Here is a 24,302-nt window from a genome sequence, read left to right as displayed (position 1 = left end):
CCCTCCCCTCCCTTCCCCCACGGCCGGGGGGACCCAGGCGTCCCAGCTGCTGGAAGGCGGTACTGGGAGCAGCCCAGCTCCTGCCCGGGGAGGGGGGCAGCCCCCGGGAAGCTCCCGGCTTTGTGCTGCTGCGAATGTTGCCGCAATTGGGTTTTTCTGTAGTGCTGGAGGCTGAACTCGTCGTCGTGCCCCCCCACCCGCGAGTGGCAGCCCTGCCCTACGCCGCGGGACGGGGGGGATGCGCAGCGCAACGCCGGCTGGTTTTTTTTTTAATTTTGGGGTGAGAAACTGCTCTTTTTGCAAAGCAAAAGAAAAGATACGGGTGATGAAACTAAACCGCTTCGCTTTCCGCCCCGGCTCTGGCCACCGCACCGTACTTCCCCCCGCAGCCAGAAATAGAGGCCAGGAGGGAGCTGCGGGCGGAGGGGGGGGACCCGCTCAGTGCCAGACCCGGACCCCAACCTGTGTCCCAGACCACCACGACCCTCGTGGAAACTTTTGGGGTGATGTTTCCACCTGGGTCCCCCAGGTGAGAATGGTCCCAGTGGAGTGACGGTACCTTGGGGCAGAGGATGGAGCCGCTGGGGTCACCGAAGATCGCTCCTGGCCAGGTGCTTTTTGGGGTTTTTCTGGCCGCGGTGTCCTCGGGGTGCTGCGGGCCGCTTGCCACGGGCCGGGGCGGGCGTCATGGCGAAGGGGCTCGCGGGCCAGTGACGCACAGGGACAACCTGCCACGAGGCTGGGGACGGTGACTCAAGGACACGGGGCGAGCCGCCGTACGGGGTGGGGGTTACGTCGACGGCTGCCCGTGAGTCACCCGTGGCACTGCCGGCGGCCACGGCGAGTGGGGCCGGCCAGCCCAGCACCTCCATCCCTCCTTCCCACAGCCCCCTCGGGCCTCTTCCTGGGGGTCCTGGTGCAGGACCCCCCACCACAGCCTCCCTCCCAGCTCAGCCGGCGTGTTCTGAGCCCACCAGCCCCCTGCAAAGCTGCTGGGTGTGAGCATAGCAGAGCCCACCCGTGTTTTGGGGCTGTGAGAGGCCAGGGCGGACACGGAAACGGGACGTCTGCGTCAAACCAGGCGATTTTCCCAGGCGCCGGAGCGGTCGGAAACAGCTCCCTCTGTTTGTGAGCCTTTTGTGGTGCCATGGGAAAGTCTGAACACTGACCCGCTCCTTCCAGCCCCAGCTTTGTCCCCCGGGCAGCAGCAAATGAGCATTAGATCTTAATTACAACTCCCCAGGCAGCAGGGACCGAGGTCGTGCAGTGGTGGAGGGCGCCTGGCCAGCACAGTGGGACATGGCTCTAATGCAAACCCGCTGGCTGTGGGCAGCCCGGTCTCTGTCCCCAGCACAGGGAGACAATACGGTGGCATCCCTGCACCCCTTGGTGTGCCGAGAGAACAGGCAAACTCACAGCATTGGTGAGGGCTGCCACAGCTCCCTGAGCCTTTCACGCGTGTAAGGAGGTAAGGATCCAACCACAGGATGTTCCCCCTGCTGCAGCATTACAATTCCCCCATTTTTCCTCCTATTTTATTATTCTAGGGTTTTGGTGTTTTATGGCACGGGGAAGGAGCAGCGATGGAGAGCGGGTGCCTCCCAGCCGCCTCCCCCTCCCTGCTCAGGCTAGGCCTTGGGCGATGCCGCAGGCTGCAGCCGCTGCAACTCCAGGAGGCGGACGAGGAGGAGGAAGGCGATGCTCAGGAGAAGCAGCCAGAAGAAAACCCAGTAGTGCTGTGGGAGGAAGAGCCACGGCCGCCACAGCTCTGCTGAGGACCCCTTGGACCTGGGGAGAAGGTGACCGGGGACACTTGTCATGCAGGGGAGGAGAGCAAATCCCACCTCCTCCCCAGCTGGGGAAGAGGAGGGTGTTTAACTCAACCCCAAACCTCACTGACTCTTTTGCAAACCCAAATGCAACAAGCCCGGGGAGGGCACAGGTGACCTGCAATGCACAGGGGGAAACTGAGGCAGAGCAGGGTTGAGCCGGGGCAGGCAAGCAACATCCCAGCCTTCCGTCACCAAATCCCCCAGCCCATTTCCCATGTGCTGGCCACCGTGGGACCACAGAGAGTCCAGCAGCCGCAGGAGGAATGCTGGGCACACTCGGGGTGCTGCTCACGTCAGGCCAAGCTGCTCCAGCTCTTCGTCCCCTGCACTTGAGCCTCTGCCATCTGCCTCAGCCGCCGGCTCCCCGGTCATGGCACTGTCCTGGCCCTGCGGCTCCAGCTCGCTCCTGGGGAGGGAGAGGAGAGGGTGCTGTGCCATGCTCCATGGGCCAGCAGCAGTGGGTGCCGTGGCCTCCCCTCCACCCGGCACGGTTACCTCAGGGTGCTGGGCCGGCGCTGGGCCCCCTCCCTCTCCAGCTCACTGGCCAGGGCTGCTCGGCTGTCCAGGCTGGCACCTGGCTGGGCACCAAAGGTGGGAGCATCAGTGGGGACCCAGACCCCCAGTAGCACCAAGCCTGGGGACACACGACAGCGGGGCACAGCTCCTGTCTGTCCCCCCTGCACGTGTCCTTACCAAGAGCTGCTTGGGGATGACGGCGATGCTGACTCTGCGGCGGGCAGACCCCTGCAATGAAGGGGCTGGGGGTGAGCACCGTGCCGGCTGTCTTCCCGTGCTCCCCATCCCCTTCCCTCCCCATTGCCTCCCCAGCACAGGCAAGGGACACTGAGAAGGGACACTGCCAGCCTCCCACCGGCCCTGGCGCTAAGGGGGGAAGCCGGAGAGCTGGTGAGATGAGGAAAGGTCAAAGCCAAGAGGTTTGCGCCTGTCCTTACTGCTTCAAGCCGTGCTGGTGGGGCTGCCTAACCCCCTCCCCGAGCGCTCCCCTACCTCTTGAGCTGTAGGGGAATCAGTGCCGAATTCGAGCTGGTGCTAGAGAACAGCCAAGCCTGCGGCTCTCGCGCTATGACCCTGCAATGCAGAGGGACCTGCCTGAGATCTCCTGGACAAGCAGCCACCAAGCCCGGACACCCTGTCTCCCCAAACCCGGGCACCCTGTCTCCCCGCAGCCCTCTGAGGCTGTCCCTACATTTTGCCTCATCCCCAGCATTTCTAGCAGACCTTGCCCGCAGCAAGCAACTGGCAGGAGTGGCATTGCCCGGGGACTAGTGGGTGCGTGGGGACCACCGGGCAAGGGAGAGCAGCAGGGCACAGGGAGGTGGTGGCTCCAGGGCCACTGAACTGGGGCCAGTTACCTGCTGGAAAGTTCGCATCAGGGGGTGAGGCCTCAGCCGTGGCTCCGCGTCATCTGGGAGCAAAGAGAAGCAGCCTTACATCACCCCCCAAAGTTAAGATGTGGCTCACGCACAGACAGTTGCAAACTTCCCTCCCGTCGAAAGCTGTCCTGGCCACATGCTCTGTGCTTGGCACAAGTCACAGGAGTGCCTCGGCAGGGGGACCTTTTTTGCATGCACAGAGATGGCATGCGTGGGGTTTGGCATCCAGGGACAGAGCGTCCTTTGTGTGTCCCGTGCCCCCCTGCCCCGCATTCCCAGCTGGGCCACGGGACGATGGCTCTCTGGCCACCACCACCTGCTCCCACGCTGCATCTGCTGTTACACCAGCCCCTCGCATTTGTCTTTGGGTCCCAGCTGTCACCTGCCTCTGGTCCCCAGCTCATGCAACCCACCGGCTCTGCAGCGTGGGGTCACACAGACCCCCCGGAGAGGTTCGGGACCAAATCCCGCAGGGTCACCCCGTGCAAACCCCACGCAGGCCCCGGCGGCAGAGCCCACCTCACCCTGGGTCTCCGCCAGCTGCCGGTTGCGGGAGTTTTGCTGGATCAGGCGCTTCATCTCCTCCAGCTCCGCGTGCTCCCGCATGTGGTGCCGTTTCAGGTTCTCCACGTGCTGGACCATCACCTCCGCCGCTCTGCTCATCCGGGCCTCCTGAGGCCGGGCAGGATGGGAGAATCAGGCCCCCCATCTCCTGGTCCATAAGGACCCACGTCCCTGCCAGTTCCTCACTGTGCATCCCACAGTGCCTCTGCCCCGGGGGTGCAAATGCATCCCCTTCCTGCTCCCAAGGGCGAGCAGATCCCTTGCACCCTGGTACGTGCAAACATGAGGTCAATGCCAGTACCACGAGGAGGAGGGACAAACCCCAGCAAGCCCAGGGATGGATCCCCAAGCCCAGCCGGAGCACCCTCCATCTTTCCCAGCCCTGGCAGGAGTCCCAGGCTACGCACAGACCTGATGTACAGCCCCCAGCTTCTCCGCAGCACTGGTTGCCCGCTCAACAGCAGCTTCCAGCACGGCCAGGCTGTGTTGCAGCTGCTCCAGCGTCTCCTTGCAGCCCGCATCAGCGCAGGATGGGCCCAGCCTCTGTGGAGGGAGACGATGGAGCTGCAGGAGCCGGGGCTTTAAGTTGTGCAAACCCTTCCAAGGCTGGATGTCCCCAGCAGATGCCAGCCCCCTGCCCTGCTGCCCACCTACCTCCAGGGCAGCCCGGCACTGCCCCAGCTCCTCCTGGATGTTTTCCTCCGCCGCGTCCCGCGCCCGTTTCTCCACTTGCACCCGTTGCCGCAGGGTGAACATGTCACAGCGAAAAGCCAGGGCAAGGTGGGCAAAGGCTGCCTGTGGGGTGGGAGGGCAAGAAGTGGAACACAGGGCTAAGGGGAAGCCACCAGGGCCATGCGCTGCTGTCCCCAAGGCACAGACAGACCTCCCTAGCATGCCACCAAGCAGGGCAGTGCTAAGGATAATTAGCGCTTGCCTTGCCCCAGCACCCATTAGGCTGCTGCACGCTGGGGACAGTCCCCATGAGATGCCAGTATGACCGGGACACGTCCCCCAGGCAGCCGATATCACTTGGAAATCCAAAGGCCTCCTGGCAAGAGCACACGCCGGGCAGACGCCAGCCTTTGCTGCAGGTCCCAGCTGACATCAGAGCCTGACTCAGCCCTGGCACTCGCAGGAAAATTATTTTTATTAGCACGGCTTCCACCAACTCCCCAGCTAAGGGCGCTCTCGGCGAGCTGCAGAGCACTTTGTGGGATTGCCGAGCGTGCAGAGGACGGACTCATCTTGCTGTGGAAATGCAGCTGCCTCCGAATGCCAACAGCATCACCGGGAAAGGGATTTGTAAGGCGGCTGCCAGAGGACTGCGGTGCCTGGAGGACAGCCAGGAGCAGGGCACAGCCCCGGGACTGTGAGCCAGCAAGGCGTCCGTCCCTCTGTCCCCCTTCCCCACCCCACCCACGGCCCCCAGCAGCCCTCACCTCCACATCCTGCTCTGTCAAAGCCACCCTGCAGAAAGAGAAGTGCTGTCAGGGATGGAGGCACCATGGAGCACTGCAGGCTAAAAATGCCCTTGGTCTGCTCCCAGGGGTGCCAGCCACCACCAGAAGTGGGGACCCAAGTGCCCCTCACCTGGAGAGCGGCTCTTGTGCAGTAGAAAAGGAGGGAAGTCCAATCCCTAGAGGACACAGTGCCCTGGGACCCCCCTTGTCCTGTAGCCCCTGGAGGGACACAGGTGCTTGCTGGTCTTACCTGTGCAAGCCCAGTCTCTCCAGCACCGAGACCTCACTGGGGAAACTCAGCAGCGGCTCCTCTGGGGTTTCTGCATCTGCAGGGAGGCAGTAATGCCATGGGAGAGACCACATGGAAAGGCTTTTCCTTGGCCTGTCTTCCTCCCTCTGCCCTCCTGTCCCGGCAGGGAGCAGGTGCCTATGGTGTGGGACCATCCCAATCCTTCCCCCAACATCAGCCAGGCTTTGGGTCCCCCCAGGCCAGTCCCCCCTTGCCCATGTCCCCACCAAGGGACATGACCCCCATCAGGCCCTGCTGTTCCCATGCTTGTCCCCAGCTACTTCAAGCCTTCCGCTAAAAGGACCCAGCTGGCATACGGGATGGGGACTCACCCACCTTCCTCGGTCCCATCACTGTCCCTGGTGCGCACAGCCAACTCCTGCCTGTCTGTGCCTGGCACCTGGGGGGGCACAAGGGTGCCGTTGGAGCAAACCCCTTCCTGGTGCTGGACGGCATCCCGAAAAGAGCAGCATCAAGAGGCTGGGGGTCCGGCTGAGCCCAAGGGGCTGAGGATGGAAGGGCCACCCCCAAACTGTCGTACTCCCCTCCCTCTCACCTCGCCGATGCACTCCACGTTCTGCTCGCTCCCGGTCAAAACCCCGTCCGGGTGCCCCTGGGGACTGCTCATACTCCCTGGGGACAGAAAGGGTGGTGGGAGCTGGGCAGCAGTGTCCCCTCCCCAGTCTGACACCACGTCAATGGAGACCCCCAAAAACACCACTGGTATTTCTGCAGCCTGCAGGCTCCCAGGGGGCACAGGCTGGCAGGTGGCCCCCAAAATACCCTTGTGGGGTTAAGGGAGCTGCAGGTAGGCTAGGCCAGGGCAGGGGGAGGAGGGCGAGGGATCTGGTACAGCAGGTGGGTTACAGCTGGCAAGGCAGATCCAGGGGACAGGGTTGGGGTCCCAGGGCTAGAAGGGGTGTGGGGTTGCAGGCAGGTGCTGCCAGGCCAGGGGACACCCTCCCGCTGGACCCATGTAATGCTGCCCAGGGAGGGAGGATGCAAAACCCACCCCTTTCCCCCCATCCCCACCCTGAGCTGCCCTTACCTTCATCCGGAGACGGGGGAAGCTCGGCCAGCTCTCCCTGCTGCTCCCTGCAGAGAGAAGCCTGGGTAAACCCCAAAGAAACTCCGGCAGCAGAGGCAGCATCCCACCCCCTCCGCCCTCCCCCAGCCGCCACAGCACCCCTTCACGGGATGCTGCTCTGGACCTGGGTCCTTTCCGAGCATCCTCTGCAGCCTGCTCCGTCCCTCTCCCTGCTCTCCCTGGCACGGGTGCAGCAGCCCCCTCCGCTCCCACAGCCGCCGCAGAGCCGCCACCGAGGAGCCCGCCGAAGCCGTTTCCAGCCAGCAATGAGTCACCGGCCCACGGCCGTGCTTCTCTTCAGCACATTATTTTTTCCTTTTTTTTTTTTTTGCCCTGACTGCCAAGTGGACCTTGCTGCGAGCCGGCCTCTTCCCAGGCACCACAACAAACCCTGCTGCCGGCAGAGCCCGGGCGCCATCTCACGTCATCGCCACGGGGACGACAGGCCTTAGCACACGCTCTTGCCCCCCCAAAAGTGCACCGGGATGGTCTTGCCACCCCAAAACCTTGTCCTGGGTGCAAAGAAGTCCGGCAGCTCTGTAGCATCCCTGCTCGCTGGGGCCGGGGATGCTGGAGAACGCCAGGAATGGCAGGTCACCTGCGCATGGAGATTCAGGGGCTGATTTGCAAACAGCCCTCTGCGGCCTCATGCTGGAGCTCAGCACCCATCTGGGAAAGGGTTTGAACCCCCTGGGCTCTGGACAGGACTGCAAAAGGCTTTTCCCTCTCCTCCTTGCAAGCCTGGGGGTCGTTCCCCGGGAGCAGTGGCCACAGGAGAAGGGGCTGCCGTGCTAAAATAATGCTTTGTGCCTCAGAGCAGGGTGATGCTCCAGCCAGCATCCCCCCTTGCCTGGCACCACCGTCCCCGTCCCATCCTCTCTAGCACCCCGAGAGCCGTGGGGTGAGCCTTTCGTGCACATACCTCCGAGGCAAGGGGCTGGGTCGGCAGCTCGTCCTCTGCCGCTGCCACCGTCGGCGGCCCTGGGTGAGTCCCTGCGCCTCCTCTTCCCCCTCTCCCAGCGAGGTCCCTGCGAGCGGCTTCATTTGCAAAGCGCGGAGGCTCCAGGACCAGCACACCTATCATGAGAGACACATATTAGCTGCGCGCAGATGGGAGAACGCCTCTAAATGTTATATTTTTAAAGCATTTTCTCACCCAGCAGGAGCTCCAAGCTCCTCTGCTTAGCGTGGAGGCATCTGTGGGAAAAGAGGTGGGGAGGCCCGCTGCGACTCAGGAGGATGCTGCTGGGATTCGGGCGGGCACAGAGCGAGGCGAATGAGGAATTTAATACAAGCCCCATTTCTGTGCAGCGCCGAGGGTGGACTTTCCCACTCGCCGCCCCCGTTTCCCTCCCACAGGACGATCCTCGCCTGGGGCTCGTGCTGTGGGTCATCTCCGTGGGGGGAGATATGTTTGCACGCACCTACCAGTGCCAGCACCCAGTGCAGAGGGGGAGCAACCTGCTGTACCCCAGGCAGCAGACAGTCCAATCCCTGAGCATCCCCATGTCAGGCTGGCTCCCAGATAGACAAATATGAGATTCCTGAGTCCAAGGGAGCTTGGACATCTCACTTAAGCTGTTTTGCAATGTTTAAAAATCAGAGAAAGCCAGCAGAAAGTCCACAGAGTCCCTCTCCCAGCCCAGGGTAAAGTCACTGTGCAGAAGGGACTCTCCTGCAGGACATGTCTCCTTGGGAGCTGTGCCCACAGACATGCAGATATGGGGCAGAAGGAGATATTTTTTTTGGCTGGGACACAAAATACAGCAGAGATTGCAGGGGACAGAGAGCAGGGACTGGTTGAAGCCCCACATGCCTGTGCAAAGCCTTAGCCAACGTCGGTCACCCCAGCACTAATTGTGGCCATCACCCATCTTGCCCCAGTGCCGAGTGGGGCCATCACCCATCTCTCAGAGCCTCCTCAGCCCTGATGGAGGTGTAAAAGCAAGCAGCACCTGGCATCTGTCAAAACAAGGCCATTTCATGCCTATACACTGGAAATTGTCCCCAACACCTCTTCCCAGGGGCTTGGGAGCCCCCAGCCACTAACCATCAGCCAAACTCATCATCACATCAGTGAGCATCAGAGTTTTCCCGAGAGCTGGTCCCTGCTGCAAAGCACTCACTCCATAACAGCCACAGCAGACCCTGCAGCCTGCTGATTTACCACAGCTCAGCCAGCCTTACAGACACTCGCTCCTTATCGTTGTTTTACGGATGGAAATATGGATGCACACAGCTTGTTTGCCTAGCATGGCATAAATAATCCCCCGGGAAGCCAGACCGAGCGCTTTCCCTCAGCTCGGTGACTTTACCAAACGCTCCCCGGGTCATTACCTGCCTGAACTTGTCTCAAGCGGCTGAAGATGGACGCTGGGGCCACCCCGCTCGGACGCAGCACTCAGCACTGTGGGGTCCCCGGCAGACCCAGGAGGAGGGTCAGGGGACGCGACGTGGCTGGCAGACGGTGGGTCGGGGGGTGCCAGGGCCCCACACGGTGCAAGCTGCCGGTGGCAGATTCTCCCCGGAGGGGAGAGTGACTGCATCTGCTGCAGAAGGATCTGCCAGGGAAGAGCTCGATGCAAGAAGGCCTTTAAAGGACATGAACAAGAGCAGCTGGGAGCTCCCTGTGTGGGGCCGGGGCAAGCTGAGCAGTTTGCAGGTGGCCAGGCAACCTCTGCTTTCAGTGCAGGGCCAGATCCTGCACCCACATTTTGGAAATGAGAGCTGTTACCCAGAGTTGGGAGAAACCACGACTGCTCCCTCTGTGCCTGGTGTCTGCAGAGCGGAGCAGACCTGAGTCTCAGCATCTCCCTGGCAGCAGGCTCAGGGCAGGGCAGTGGCACTCAGGACTTCTGTGGAGATGGGGGATCCCCCCATGCCTTCATGGGGGGTACAGCACGAGGCTAAACCAGGATGGCTGACAAGGAGCCCCTGTAGCATTGTATTTGATGATGCAGGGAAACCACTCTGCCCAGGACCCCCATCCCTCCTGCCCCTCTCAGCAGCCCCACTTTCCCCCCAGCCATCACCCCCACTGCCCCTTCCCCTGCCCAACTTCTTTGCTCAAATCCGTCATATCCTCTAAAGCCTCTTTCTTCCCCTAATGAGCTTACATGGAGTCAGACTCGATGCTCAGCACTACAGAGGACCAGGCTGCAGGCAGGCAGCTGCTGTTAGCCCCCCCATGCCCAGGGACCCTGATGTACCACAAAGAACAAGGCAGGTCCTTGGGGTCTGCAAATCTCTTAAGCTCTGAGAGGTCAGCCAGCAAACGGCACCTCCCAGCCCCGGGGCAGTGCTGGCCCAGCTTCATACCCATCTGCCGAGAATAAGAGCACAGGATGCGGCCTCAGGGCTGGGAAGCAGCCAGGGAGGGCTGAGAGCGCCCATTTGCAGCTTTGAAGCAGGAGCTGTGCAGTGCCACGATCGGATGAGGTTTTGATGAGGCCATCAACAATGGTCCTCACCAGGTCAGGATTTCAAATGTCCTTGAACCTTCAGGGATGGGTTTTCGCCTCTTGGGACAAACACCTCCTGCTTAGACCTGACCCAAAAGCAGAGCTGCTGAGAAATCATGAGTCGTCTTAGGGGAAGGATAGCCCCAAATTCCTGTCCTGTCTTCCCTGTAACACACTTACCTAGCAACACAAGCTGTGGCATGCATGATTAGCACCAATTAATGACAGTTAGCACATCATAAGTTCACACTGCCAGCACCAGGAAGGCACAGGACATGCTGAAAGGCAGACTGGCACTGTCATCCTCTGCCTTATAGTCATATATCCTCTGCCTTTCCTTAAAAATACCTCCCCCAGGATTTCCTCTCTTCTCCAGCCCTTTTTCTGTCCATCTCCATGAGTTTCCAGGTGCAAGGGCTGCTTCTTTTTAGAGAAGGATTTGCAGAGACACACTTCTTGGAGCTAGAAAGTCACCTGGCCCAAGCAGTGAGAGGATGCTCAGGGCTTGCGATGGCAGGATCCATCCCACAGATGAGTACATCCATGCATGTCTGTCCGGAGGCAGCTGAGCCCTGGGTACTGTGCAGCAGTGGTAAACTTGAGCAGCAGATCTTCCCCCTGCCCCTTACCCCCAGTGCTATCCCAGCAACTCAGCAAGTTTCCCAGCTGGCTAGTATCTCAAAACTGAGATGAATTCTCCAGATATGAAGTCAGGTTTGCATTAGCACCACCAGTCCCATCACTGGGCTAACGTGCCTCTGGGCACCTCTTTGTTTCAGAAAGGGGAGACCCAAGCAGATGAGAAGACCCTTCCTTTGGGCTGAGATTCAGCAGATGGAGCCCAGTGCCTCATCACCCCGATGCCATTCCCCTCCTCGAGGACCTCCCCCTACCTGCAGAGTCTGCTTGGGCATATGGGTCTAAACTATTTATTTTATTGTTGAGTGATTTTTTCTAGCCAAGCACAAGGTCTCTCCTCAACAGAGCCTGCAGTCAAGGCTCCTGTAGCAAGACATGGAAGGAAAAGTACCTTCAAAGCATGATGCTGAGCAGACACAGGGTACAAAACCAGAGGGATGGAGGACAGACACCTTTGCATATACCAGTGCCTTGCCATCAACACAGCCTGGTCCTGCTGGCCCCATCCCCACAGAGACCCTGCTTCCTCCCCTGAGAGCAGCAGCCTGGCACGAGGCAGGCAGCAGATCAGGCTCCGTAGCCTCTGCTTTAGTGTCCTGGCAGGTCTGCAGCTGCAGTAAGTTGCTCTGTGGGAGACACAGACCTAAGGACACCATCACGTTGGTTCCCCACACCAGAATAGAACTTTTCTGCTCAAAAATTCCTCTATTCCCTCCCATGCACATGTGCTGAGGGGTTCAATAAGAGGCAATGCTCCTCTTTGCAAACCATCCCATTCAAAGAGCCTCTAAAAGCATTTACTAAAAGTACCCAGGGATTTTTATGTATTCCTATTTTTAACCTGGGATCATCGTGATTACAATCTAGCTATTGTAGGGCCTCGAACAAGCAAAAGCAGCCCAGCTCCCCATGCACAGACCTGTTCAGCGGGGATGAACAAGACGAACAAGACCCTGCTGGGAGATCTCCAGCCCAGAGAGGTGAGCAGCAGCAAGGGGCTGCGGGCTCTGGCTTTGTCCCGTATCTCCTTCCAGCAAGGTCCCACCGGCGACGCAGCAGCCTACTGCGATGGCACGTTCCTAGGGCTCCTTCTGAAGCTGAGCTGAACTTGCAGCTCAGATCACAGAGACTGTGGTCATCTGGATTATCCACTTCTCGGAGGAAAGCTGCTCAGACCAACACTGGCTGCTACTGCTGATGCGGCAAACGTGATTTATTAGGTCTGTGCAGGGGCCCCAACCATAACGCAACACCCCAGCCCTCCAGCAAATTCATCTTTGTGTGGCCCTGGTCTCCCCAGCTGACAAGGACCTGGCAGCCACCAGACTACCCAAGGGAGAACATGATTTTCTTACTATGATTAAAAGGTCATAGGCAAAAAACAGGTAAGAAAGAGGGTTTTGCTTCTTTTGGTTCAGTTTTAAATTCCAGGTTGGAAAAAAAACAAAGACTGCTGAGCCTTCCCCAGAGCAGTTCAGCCATACATCTGGATGTCACAGCCACCAGATTTCAATGCAAAACTGCATCAGCATATTGGGGATTACACGCATGTGATTAACAGGGTGTCACTGAAACACAGTTACCTCCAGGGAGAAACATGGTGACTTTATCAGCTCCCAGCATTGCTGCAGGAGGGGACACAGCAACTAGGTGGACATGCCTGCGGCTCCTGCTTGGAAAGGGGCAGCCCCTCAGGGGATGGAAATGGACCATTTTCAGGGAAGCAACTGAGTTTCAGCCCTTTCCAACAAGGTGTTGCATGGACCAGGGTAGACTGGCTCCTATGTGGCTCTGATGTCTGCTATGTAACATCCGTGGATGCAGCATTTGCATACCTCTGCCCACCCAAAGGAGGTTCTCTGCTGTCTGATCATGGCACCAAGATGCCACTTGGGAAGCAGAGATGTCATCTTATCATGAAACTGGTTCAGAAATCACTGTGGGAGGAGGAGGAGGCAGCAGAGCAGAGAGATAACCCATGCAATTGCATAATATTAATTTCCTTTAAAAACAAACAAACAAACAAGCAAACCGTGAGGCCAAAAAGGGAATTCCCCTTCATACCATGAAGGAAGTAAATCTCTACAGGAGAGGAAGCAGATAAGTAACTACTACCAAACATCACAAGTAAAATGGCTGAAAATTATACACTGCCTTCTACATACAGCCTAGGAAACGTCTAAGACAAAGCTTCAGACCTTCCCCAACCCCAATCCCAATCAGGACAAGGGCAAACCCAGGCCTGGCTCTCCCTCCACTCCTGAATAATGTTCTGCTGAACTATAAAACCTGACTGATGTTTTATGCCACATCCACCTCTTTGTGCTGTCCAGGCTGGATTTTAAAGTTCTTGAGAGGTCAAGAGGAGTCAAAAAGTAAAGTTTTCCATGTGGGTGCTACCAACCACCACATAAACAAGCAGTCTTCCACCAGCACATCTAGTGTTTCCAGGGTTTGCTTCCAGTTCTCCTAATATGACTGTTATCTCACACATACACCCCAGAGGAATCCATGGTACCTGATAAGCTGCAGCCAAGAGCAAAAACAGGGCTAAGGCGGCTCTTTCCACAAGCCAGCATAATGCTTCTCAACAGAACAGTAACCCCTCTTGCAGTTTGCAAAGCCGATCCCTGCCTGACTACTGTTTCTTGCAAAAACCACGTAGGCTGGCCCAAAATGCAGCTCCCAGTATGTCCAGATGAGTTGGAAGCGCAAGCTGCATACAGCACGTAGCAGCCAAGAACAGCCTGTCAAAATGAGACCGTTGCCTAAAGAAACCAGTAAGCAGTTATAAAACCAAACATCCATCAGGGAGGAGATGCACACTGTGGCCAGATTTCAAACCCTTTATTGCTGCCCAGTCCATGGAGGTGCTGGGGCTTCCCCACGGTGCTCTAGATATACACAGCATGCGCATTCTTCCAGTTCTTCAGCAGGGACACCAGGAAGCTGACGACCAGGTAAATTTTGGAGATGAGTTTGTCCTCCGTCATCTTCATGTGACCATCAGCCACAGCCAGACTGAGCACTGGGGACAATGACACCGAGGTCACTTCGTAGAAGCTTTGCAGGGGAACTGTGAGGACCGCAGCCTGCTACCTAATAAAGCCAGAACAGCAGGCTCAGACCTTGATGATCAGGGCACAATTTCTATTTATGTCGTATTTTGGGCAGCCCTATGATAGCTTCAATATACTCAGCCACTAACTCCCTGGTATGCAAATACATCAACAATTTGGCTGCCTGGAGGTTTCTTTCCTCCAGCTAACATACTTTGAAGCCTCATCAGTCCACTGTCACCTAAAATAGCTTAAGAGATTCTTACTATAAAGAAATCTGTGCTCTCAGCATTAAGAGCATCACTTAATGCTTTGGTTTCATTCCTCTGGCTGGATCTAAACATTAATGAGCAAACTTGAACCAGTAACATGTCACACCTACATGTTTTAAACCCTCTTCTCCCTTTGTAGATGTAAATGTTTATGAATTTTTAAATAGTTCCTGAAATACGCAGTGCTTCAAAACCTCCATTAAAACTCTAGCACTACCTCCCTCGGAGTCCATCCACCCTCTCCCATCCTTATCTTTCCAGTCCCCCAGTCAGAAGGTGCCCAGATGAGGTTTCCAGTGGGTGTTTTCAAGGATACTGGAGAGAAATCTGGAAACAGTCATGCTATAGAAGCACTTTCTATTAGTGTATCATTAAATACCTTGCAATGACAAGTGTCATCATTGCCATGTGGAAAACCAGAAATGTGACACAGAGCAGGGCCGCTTGCAGGCCCCAGGAAAACAGAAAAAAAAAAAAAAGGCAGATTTAATGTGGAAAATTCAAGTTTACCAGTTCTTCATCTAAACCCTGCTCTTCTGCATCCTGAGATTTGTAAATCTCAGCAGACCAAATAAACAGATCATTGCTGCATCACCTGAAAATCAGCTTAGCCGTCAGAGAGAAAGGCCAACATGCACAAAACATACCACTTGTGCCTTGCCTCCTTTGAGCCAAGACAAAGTCATGATGGCCAACTAAGCCTAGTCCAGAATTATCATCTTCAAACAGCCTCAAATCAGTTTATGTCTTGATTCAGTGGCGTTAAGGGCATTAAGAACTAAGTACCTATGAACTCCACCATGCAATATTGCTTGCCAGGTGCTCTGGGCCACCACAATGTTGGAAAAAACACTTGAAATATAAAGGTTTTGGACAAGATGACTCTGCCTTGGCTACCAGGCTGCCACTGTGAGGAAGGAGGGAGGTCTGCCAGCTTTTGCAGACCAGGAGCCAGGAAGGAGCAACCTGCTTCATCAAGGGCTGACACTGGGAAGACATTGTACTTCTCAGCCCTGAGAAACAAAACAAGGGTGCAGGTACACACAGGAAATATTGCAGCCGTGTTGCTCCATTTTTAACCACGAAGAGGATATAGGTTGATTCAAACAAGTAGGGACACCTGCAAACCAGACTGGTGAGACACATGGATGCTCGATCAGGCTCTTCAGATTTACAAGTCATCAGAGATGCTGGCACAGGATAGGGGACATCACGTCATCCATACTCATCAAACCAAAGGGGACCCGAAAGCAGAGAAGGGCTTCTGCTTCTTCTGTAGCTTCTTGCTGCCCAGTCTAGTAACGTGGGGACCTGCTCGACAGAAAACCCTTTTTTTTAAGGGCACATGCAGGCAAAACAGGCAACCTTTCCTCTCTGAGGGGAAATGGCAGCTGGCTCTGGCCCAAGATCGCTGCAGCCCACCTTCAGGCTCTCTTCAAGTACTTGAGTGCCAACATTACTCCATTAATAATGCAAAAATAATGGATTTTTTGTTTTCCTGATTACAAAAAAGCCACCTTTTGGGCACTAACCATCTACAAAAGAGTCACCTTTATGCAATTACCCCCCTCCAGGCTATACTCTGCCCAGCCACCCCTCTCACCCGTGGGCCCAGTGCCAACGTGGAGCAATCCAGGGCTTTGCGGTGCTAAAAAATCACCAGAAGCCGAAAAATCCTTGACTTAGTATAAAAACTACTTAGCAACAACTAAAAACATCCCTGTGTTGTCAACATTATTCTCATACTAAATCCAAAATATATACACTATACCAGCTACTAGAAAGAAAATTAACTCTAACCCAGCCAAAACCAGGACATGCCCACAGCACTGGAGGTTGGGAGAGGGAGAAGGGAGTCCCTGCCCGGAGACATCCTGCAGCCCGGCCCCTCCACAGCTCCTCCTCTGCCGCCATCTTGGGACAGGCAGGGAGGGAGGCGCCATCTTGAGCGTGGCAGGGCGGGAAGGCGGGAGCTGCCATCTTGAGTGTGGCGAGGCTGAGAGGCAGCCCAGAGAGCAGAGCAGACACAGAGATGACTGAAATGTATTCATTGTTTAACCAAGAGAACCTTCATCTTCAAGCCTCGGGGCATGCGTGGGGCTGGGATGGCATCGCCCAGCAATAGCCCACCTCAAACCAGGCCAGCCGAGCACAAGGCACTGCTGCAAGGCCCCAGGCAGAGGTGTGGGCGCTCGGTGTGCCACAGCCCATGCTTGCTGGTGCTCCATCACGCTGGTGGTGAAACCCCGTGAGGGACTGGGCTGCAGCTACCACCACCTAACGAGCATCCACTGCCCAAGGAAGCCATCGCCTTGTGGTTCCCTTTGGTGCTCACCTGGGAGGAGGAGAGAGAAAGAAGAGAAATCAAGAAAAGGGAAACCCACCGCCAACCACGCTCCGGCACAGCTTCTGCCAGCACTTGCTGGTTTCCTACCACCTGGGGCAGACCAGGAGCATGTAGGCTGCCATCCCCCTGTGGAAGAGACTCCAGCCCAGCCTGGAGGGCACAGGATCCATCTCACCTGGCTCCTTCCAGCACAGCCTGCAGTGACTTCTTCAGAGCCGCATTGCTCCGATCCAGAGCGGCAGCCAGACTGCTCCTGTGGGCTGGGGTGACCTGGGACAGAGAGGAGCAGGGAGCTCAGAGAGCTGCACTGCCAGGACCCCACCTGAGACCTCTGGGCCAGGTCCTGGGTCAGCTGCAGCTCACCAGCTGGTCTGCAGGACCCAAGCCTGGTCTTACTCACCTGGTTTTGGTACATGGTGAGCACTGCCGTCACCAGCTTGGCATAATTCAGCGACGTGGCGAAGGCCGGAGCCTGCCGGCACAGAGTCATGACTAGGAGATCAAAGAGCTTGGGGGGGAGCACCTCCTGGAAGAGAGCCACGAGCAGGGAAGAGAGCTGGTCCTTGCTCCAGTGCTGCTGGAGCCATCAAGGAAACCTGGGGGGGACAAGAGGGGGTGCCCTCACCTGCCGCTCCAGCACAGCCTGCAATACTGGCAGGAGCTTCTCTGATAAAGGCGCCTCCAGGACTTGGCTGCAAAGGATGTTAAAGAGGAGATGCAATGCTCACACGGCCTCGCTGGTGCTCCTGAGTGGCTGGAGCCAGCCAGACCCATCAAGGAAGGCACGAGGGCCAAAGCAGACCTGTCAGCCCTGTAATCTCTTACCTTAGCACCAGTTGGACACAGTCTGGCTCCAGGCACTCCTCCACAAGCTCACACACAAGCTTGGTCTGCTCAGCACCTGCAAAGGCAAAGCAGAAAGGGGAAAGCCTCCAGAGGCTGCCAAATCCACGGGGATGTGCCTGACCCCTCCTAGCACCCCTTCACACAGGGGTACATCCCAGTCGGGACACCCAGAAACCAAGCAGTGCCCCTTCTACTGTTCAGGATAATCCAGCTTCCTTTGCCCATCTGCAGCAAGCGTTTAACTGGCACCAGTCCCTAGGAAAAGAGAATACTACTGTGGCAGGGATTCATGCAGGACCCTCTTCTCATGCCAGCAGAGCCACGCTGGGGCAGTTTTGGCCCCAGCATTAGGAGTTGTCAGGAATCCTCAAGTCCATGGAGGGATGGCAGCTGTCCTTTGGGAGAACTGATGCTGGAAACCAGCCTGGCATCCCCTCCCTCTCCCTCTCAGGCATCTGTAAAGCCACCTCCCATCCTAACTCCCAAGTGTTCACCTGCCCAGATAAAACCAGCACCATTCCTCCGTGGTTCCTAACACATATTTTGGGTGATAAAAGACTCCCAGGAGACAGCACTCTGCAGCTGGGGCTTCCCTTCCTGCTGGATGCAGCCCACAGCCCCTCTCCAGCTCCCTCAGCTGCTCCCAGAAGAAGCCATGCCTCCTGTGAGCCCATCGCACCTTCCCCTGGCTCCTGCAGGACTGCAGCCACCAGGACTCGACAGAAGGGCTGGGAATACTTGGAGCAAAATGAAGCAAGGGCAGCCATGAGGTGGCGAGAGGGCGGCTGGGCAAGGGACAGGACCTATGGACAGAAAAGGCAGGAGATGGGGATGATGGTGAGGAAAACTAGGTGCAGGAAACCTCTGCTGCCCTCACACTTACTCGCTGGAGGAAGAGCTGCTCTGCCAGGATGGCTGCGCTGGTGTAGCTGAGGTCGGGGGTGAGAGCCAGCAGCCAGCTGCAGAAACGCACCAGGAGGTGCTCTGGGCATGTGGAGAGCTGGAGGAAGGAGCACAGCCCCTCGAGCTGGGGACAGAAGGGACGGGGACATTAGGGACAGCAGCAGGCCCTCCACGACACCAGCAGTTGCAGCAAGGATGCTGAGGCTCACCTGGCCGGGAGAGCAGTTGTTCAGGACGTGCAGCTCAGGTGGGACACTCAGCTCTGAGTGCTGCAGGGAAACACGGTCCTTGAGTAATACACCAAATACAGCAATCCACAAAATACAGCTCCAGGGCTTTTCTCTTCCCTACCGTCCCCCACTTCAGCCAGCGCTGACCCCACAGGCTGCCCATCATACAGCAAATCCCTGCGAGGTGGAGGCAGGTATTAGTACCCGAGCCCAGAGGAGGTGGCAGCAGGGCTGTCTTTTTATCCCCCTCTAGTCATCCCTGTGAAACCCACCTCATCTCCCATCCCTTCTGGAGGCCCCAACATGAGGCTGTTTAGACCATCAGCTCCAGAACAGAGACAGAAGCAACCACTTACATTGGACTCCTTCTGCAGCAGCATTTTCAGCCTCTGTCCGTGCATCTGAGGAAAATGAGATGAAGGAACAGAAATCAGACTGTAAAGGCTCACTGGCTGGAAGGGGAAAGCAAACCCTGCCCGGTACCTGGAGAAAGGACTGGACCTCTGCTGCCAGCTCTGCCTGGGAAATCTTCCTGGGCTTCCTGGCTGCATCCTGCTGGGAGCTTTCTGGAGCAGCTCCAGCTGGGCTCTCAGCAGATCTGTCCCCTGAAGGCTCCACAGGCACCTCCTCTTCCACCCCTGCCACATCCCCACTCTCCTGGGTTCCCAGGGGGTCAAACGCTGCCTCCTCCAGCAGCAACCTCTTCCTCTCTCTCTCCTCATCCAACTCCAGGCTCTCCTCCGACACTTCCCTGTGCTTCCCACCTTGAAGCACAGAGTCAGCCACATCCCCAGCGGTACTGGGCTGCTTGCTGAAGCACCAGTTCAGTTTTCTTCGTCCCTCTGGTTTGTTCTGGGCAATTTTCTGGCACAGGCACCTAAGCTGCTGTTGGCATGCAGAAGACAAGGGAGTGGGAGGTGGGGAGCACTCCTCTCCCCCTGATCCCTGCCGGATCAGATCGCCCAGCGTCCGCACCCAGGGATCCACATGGGAATCCTGCTCCAAGGCTTGGAGCAGCTGGCTGAGGCAGCCCCCTGGCACCACGGCTTGCACCACGAGGAGCAGGGAGAAGAGGTTTCTCTGGCACACAACAGGAAGCAGCAGCAGACGTGGTTTGCTGTTAAAAAGGGAGAGGTGACAAGTCAGAGCAAAGCCCTGAGTCCTTATTGCCAACCTGCCCCGTGGAGCAGGGTCTAACGGGACTAGGAAGCGAGACGAGGCAGCAGATGCCTTTGCCAGCTTTTGCAGACACAAACTGGAAGACTGGCAGGTCCCCGCTATGATCCTGTCTTCACGTACAGACCGCTGCACCAGAGGGAAGAGGATGCACGGTGCCGAACTGGGCACCTGATGCGCCAAACCTCCCACAAAACACCAAATTTTGGAAACGCGGCCAACTCACACAGCCAGGGCCCCCTCCGGCCCCTCCAGTGTGGGCTCCTCAGCGCAGAGAGCTGTGGTGAAGGCCTGCCAGGGAAACGCCTGCCCCGGTCCCTCGTGGGCCTGGACCCGCTGCAGCATTTGGAGGGCGGCCAGCACCCCGGAGGAGCTGGAGGCAAGCGTGTGGAGCAGGAGGCGGCATGGCTTGTCAAAGCTCCGCAGCCAGGGCAGGCAGGGGGGCTCCATTGCTGCTGGTGGGGGGGAGCTTCACAGCCGCCTGCAACAAAATTGGGGAGAGCCTGACATGGGTCACACCGAGAAAGGTGCAGGGAGGATCACTACATCCAGGTCCTGGCCAGCTGTGCTCTGGAGCAAACCTTGGAGTCCTCCCTCACCGGCTGCGGTTTTGGGGGGCTGCCCTTACCTGCGCGCGGGTGGGGGGGGCATGATTATCCTCATCACCCGAGGATGCAGAAGCATTACAGAGGATCACAGCCAGGCCAGAGGACCGGGAGCTCCTCAGAGCCCTCGAAAACCCCTTCACTCGCAGCTCCCCTCGCTGCCCTCCTGGGGGGCCGAAAGGGAAAACCCCCGAATGCTGCTGGCGGTGATCCCCCCACCCCACTACGGCCCCCTCCTCCGGGAACAGACCGGCCCCGGCCCCGCAGCCACCGGGCCCTGGGGCTGGCCGTGCACTGCCCCGGTTATTGCGGTGCTCGGTTATCAGCTCCCGTTCCCGGGCAGACACTCACCGCGGGGAGAAGACGGAGGGCAGGGTACCCGCTGCTCCCCCCCGGGGTCTGCCCGGTGCCGGTGCCCGCCCGTACGCACTCCCCGCCCCGGGGCCGGCAGCGCGCGCCACTTCCGGCTCCGCCCCTCTAGAAAAGCCCGCCGCGTATGTAAATGAAGCCCGCATGCAAAAGTTATGCATATGAACCCTTAAAGCCAAACCCTAATATTCCCCAACTCCAGCCCTCGGGGGGTGGTGTATTCCCCCCCCCCCACCCGCCCCAGCCCCCGGAAGGAGAGCCCCCAGGCAGCGTTGCATCACACGGACCACTTTATTTCATAATTTCCAGATTTGGCTAAAAGCAGTTTAAAAGAGTGCCCCACAGCTGCCCAGCTCCCTGTAGCCCAGCCCCGTATGCATTAAATCCCCCCACTGCTGCCCCAGCAGCCAGCTCAGCACCCCCCCGTCCCGACCCCCCGAGGTCTCCCATGGGTGCAGAGTGCTGCACTGCCAAGGAAGTGAGGGCAAGAGAAGGGGGGGCTGTGCCCCACTGCCCTGAGACCCCTGCAGCTCTGTCACCCCCCCGCAGCTTCCTGGGGGAAGCAGCAATGCGGGACCTGCTGGGGGTTCAGCCATCGACACGGGGGTTGCTGATAAACACCAGTCAGACTATTTTGCCATCCGACCCCATCCCTGCAACAGCCTGCATGCCTGGAGTCCCCCCAAACCAATGCCAGGAGCAGCCGAACACATCAAAAGCAGATGCTTCCCCCTCCCAGAAGACACTTCTTTGCCATCAACAGCATCCAGGCCCAGTAGGGTACAGCGTGGCTTAGTTGGAGTTGCTGAAGTTGAAGAGCATCTCATAGCCGTTACGTGAGTACCGAAAGTCTGCCTCCGTCAGGGTGACAGCCCATTCAAGCACACAGATCTCGTCATCCTCCTCGTCAAAGCTCTCCAAGGAAGGGCTGAACTCCTGCAGCACAAGAGAAAGGATCAGCCCCGGCCCTGAGCCATGTTGCATGGCCATGCCATGCCCCAGCCCCCCAGGATGCACCACCCCACTTACGATGGGTATCCTTGGCAGCTGGCCAGCAGGCAGCTCATGCAGGTAGATGCAGTCTGACTTGAATGGGCAGTGGCCGTGGTTCTGGACAAAGAACTTGCACCTCATTTTCCTGTGGGATTCAAAGCACAGTTGCAAGCACAGCTCCTGGAGCAGCACAGAGCCTGCAGCGCTGCAGCCTGCAGTGCCATGCACTCACCCCGTCCGCGCCTTGAAGGTTTCGATGAGCTTCTCCTTCTCACCCGCATCTGAGATCCAGTATTTGTGGGGGATGTAGTAACTGGAGGTGACCCGGCACTCTGGGCAGGCCCTGGGTGAAGGTAATGGGTGCAGGTGGGTCTCCCGAAAAGGGAGAAGGGAGTATGGGCTCAGGACCCATGATGGGTGGTCCCACCGTCACAGCCTCATCCAGCATTCCTGTCCCCATCACAGCTCCCAAGTGCCTGTTCCCAAAGGAAAGTTGCTCCAATCCCAAAGCCACATCGCCAAACCGAAGGAAGGATTTTAGGTTGCAGAAGGGGTGACGGTGACCACCCTGCCATGTCCCCATCCGCACTCACTTGATGACCGTGCTCTGGAAGTCCCGGCTGCGACGCCACTTGCGGATGCAGCCCACGCAGTACGCATGGCTGCAGTTTGGGAGGATCCCAAAGAACCGCTCCTCCGGCAGTGGCTTCTCGTACACCCGATCCATGCAGATGCCACACACCACGGCCTCACTCTGGGTCCTCAGTGCCACGGTGGGGACCAGGGCTGCCGCAGCACCCGGCTCCGTCAGGACCTGCAAGCAAAGCAGCATGGCGTGGCAACCCCCCAGCTCCATCGTTGCCTCAGTCTAGGGGACCGACACGGGGTGATAGGGACTGCCTGGCTGCAGGAGACCCCCAAGCCCACCTCTGCAGGGTCAGTCCGTGTAGCTGTCTCCACCACTGCCTCTCTGGGGTCAGAAGAATTTGGATCCAGCCCTAGGCCTTGTGGTTGGGAGCCTGCAGGCAGGAGAGCTCTTAGAGGGGAAAAGCACATCCTGCTCCATCATCAAAGAGGCAGGCTGGCTGCTCGGAGAGCACAGGCTTAGCAGTTAAGGTCCCCACCCTAAAAAAGCTGCTAGGAGAGCTTTCCACAGCCCCAGCTGGGCCTTGCCCAGAGATGGAGGGAGAAGGATTTGGGTCATGCACAGGATGCTCCACCATGAGCGCCCCAGTATCCTCAGCACCCCTGGGCAGCCTTGCACCTACCTGAGGCACCCTGAGCTTGTGCAGGGACAAATCCTCCACCGATGGCCCCACGGGGGATGTTACCAGGTGCTGTAATATTCTCCTTGTTTTTCTCTTCCTCCTCAACCTTCATACTTGCAAACTTGAAGGCCACGTGCGTCACAGTGGGGACAGGGTGGACCAAGCCACGCCGGGCTCCCCCCCAGCCCTGGGCTGCTGCCACAGGCACACGGCCAGGCTCCGAGCTCCAGCGGCTGGGTTGCACGGTGGGCCTGGGGCCATAGAGGGTCCCCACTGGCACCAGCTCCTCTTGGATGTGCTCATAGCTGGAAGAGCCCAGGGACAGACAGACAGAGGGTCCCATGAGCCCAGCATGACACCTCCTGGCTCCCCGGCCCCTTCCTCACCCCTTACCTGCACTGCTCTCCGTAGCTGCAAAATCCCCTCTGGAAGTACTTGCAGATGTGGACTGACTTTCTGTCATGCGAGAAGCGGCAGCTCTGGCCCCATCGACAGGATCCGCGGGCAAAATTCCTGCCAGCCAGAGAAGCCGCATGGCTGGGATCAGACCCCCCTCCAGCCCTGCTCCACCGGCCCCGCGATCCCCCTGGGTCCCAGCTTTGCCTGGATGGGGCCATATTTTCAGAGCCCCCACGCTGGTGTCTGGGCTCAGGAGCCATCACAAGGGCAGAGCCCAGTGGGGAGCCAGGGCTCTCTCTGTCCAGCCTCATCTCCTGGCTAATTGCAAAGCAAATGAAGCGCAGGGCTGAGCTGCTGCACAAATCTGGGGGCTCTCCCCGGGGCTGGGGGAACGTGGAGACAAGCCGGGGCTATGGAGGGCTGGGGCAGCCCCCCGGCTCCCCGTGGGGGCATGGAAAGGGGCAGGAGCCCTCGGCTTGGGGCTGACAGGGAGGGGGTGCCGGGACGGGGTGCTGCCGGGGACCCCCAGCTTCGGGGGGGGCAGCTGGATGGACAGGCTCTGTCCTCTCCAGCACCTCACCCTCCAGGGGAAACGGACAGGGAGGGGGTTCAAGGGCATCACAAACCACTCTCTGCCCCCCCACAGTGGGGGGCTCACAGCCCTGTCTCCAGCCTATCTCCCCCGAAAGCTGCTCCCAGCTGCCCGCCTCCCCGCAAGCCCTACCTGCACAGGGGTCTCCGATAGCCCCCCTGGGCCCTTAATGCCCCAGATGCCACCAGCGAGCCTGGCTCCATCTCCTCCCCAGCAGCCAAGAGGGCTGGGCAACCTCCCAGGGCTATTTATGGCCTTGGATGGTGTCGTAGTTTTGGCTGGGATAGAGTTAATTTTCATCCTAGTAGCTGGTACAGTGCTGTGTTTTGGATTTAGAAGGAGAACAAAGTTGATAACACACTGATGTTCTAGTTGTTGCTGAGCTGTATTTACACTAAGTCAAGGACTTTTCAGCTCTCTGACTGCCCTGCCAGCCCGGAGGCTGGGGGTGGGAGGGCACAAGAAGCCGGGAGGGGACACAGCCAGGCCAGCTGACCCCAGCTGGCCAGAGGGGTAT

General features: G+C 58.2%; 3 protein-coding genes across 5 annotated transcripts; all 3 read right to left on the bottom strand.

Moving 5' to 3' along the window:
- Nucleotides 1-1,549: 1,549 nt before the first annotated feature.
- On the bottom strand, nt 1,550-7,054 carry LOC142044008 (inositol 1,4,5-triphosphate receptor associated 2-like). The gene is made up of 14 exons (XM_075055954.1): nt 7,050-7,054; nt 6,588-6,634; nt 6,096-6,172; nt 5,876-5,984; nt 5,501-5,576; nt 5,230-5,257; nt 4,445-4,585; nt 4,202-4,333; nt 3,751-3,898; nt 3,206-3,258; nt 2,526-2,576; nt 2,328-2,410; nt 2,125-2,238; nt 1,550-1,788 (listed from the first exon to the last, which is right to left on the bottom strand). Exons 1-14 carry the CDS (start codon nt 7,052-7,054, stop codon nt 1,629-1,631), a joined length of 1,224 nt encoding a protein of 407 aa, XP_074912055.1. The 3' UTR covers nt 1,550-1,628.
- Nucleotides 7,055-13,563: 6,509 nt separating this feature from the next.
- FANCE (FA complementation group E) lies at nt 13,564-20,613 on the bottom strand. 3 transcript variants are annotated; one of them, XM_075055417.1, is made up of 12 exons: nt 20,516-20,613; nt 19,786-20,040; nt 18,867-19,500; nt 18,740-18,784; nt 18,363-18,422; nt 18,134-18,277; nt 17,930-18,053; nt 17,230-17,305; nt 17,030-17,096; nt 16,805-16,930; nt 16,580-16,674; nt 13,564-13,825 (listed from the first exon to the last, which is right to left on the bottom strand). In XM_075055417.1, the coding sequence occupies exons 2-12, from the start codon at nt 20,007-20,009 to the stop codon at nt 13,822-13,824; spliced, it is 1,599 nt and encodes a 532-aa protein (XP_074911518.1). In that variant the 5' UTR covers nt 20,010-20,040; nt 20,516-20,613; the 3' UTR covers nt 13,564-13,821. The 3 variants fall into 3 exon arrangements, with proteins under 3 accessions (XP_074911518.1, XP_074911517.1, XP_074911519.1); XM_075055416.1 differs by lacking the exon at nt 13,564-13,825 and adding an exon at nt 16,073-16,392; XM_075055418.1 differs by lacking the exons at nt 13,564-13,825; nt 16,580-16,674; nt 17,030-17,096 and having other exon boundaries at nt 16,884-17,000.
- A 712-nt stretch (nt 20,614-21,325) lies between these two features.
- On the bottom strand, nt 21,326-23,988 carry LOC142044007 (uncharacterized). Its single transcript, XM_075055953.1, has 8 exons — nt 23,918-23,988; nt 23,188-23,307; nt 22,795-23,099; nt 22,454-22,545; nt 22,120-22,340; nt 21,759-21,869; nt 21,563-21,671; nt 21,326-21,469 (listed from the first exon to the last, which is right to left on the bottom strand). Exons 1-8 carry the CDS (start codon nt 23,986-23,988, stop codon nt 21,326-21,328), a joined length of 1,173 nt encoding a protein of 390 aa, XP_074912054.1.
- Nucleotides 23,989-24,302: the final 314 nt, after the last annotated feature.

Source organism: Buteo buteo, chromosome 23 (assembly GCF_964188355.1).
Source record: "Buteo buteo chromosome 23, bButBut1.hap1.1, whole genome shotgun sequence".
In the NCBI taxonomy this organism is placed as follows: domain Eukaryota; kingdom Metazoa; phylum Chordata; class Aves; order Accipitriformes; family Accipitridae; genus Buteo; species Buteo buteo.
This window is presented reverse-complemented; position numbering and strand designations above follow the sequence as displayed.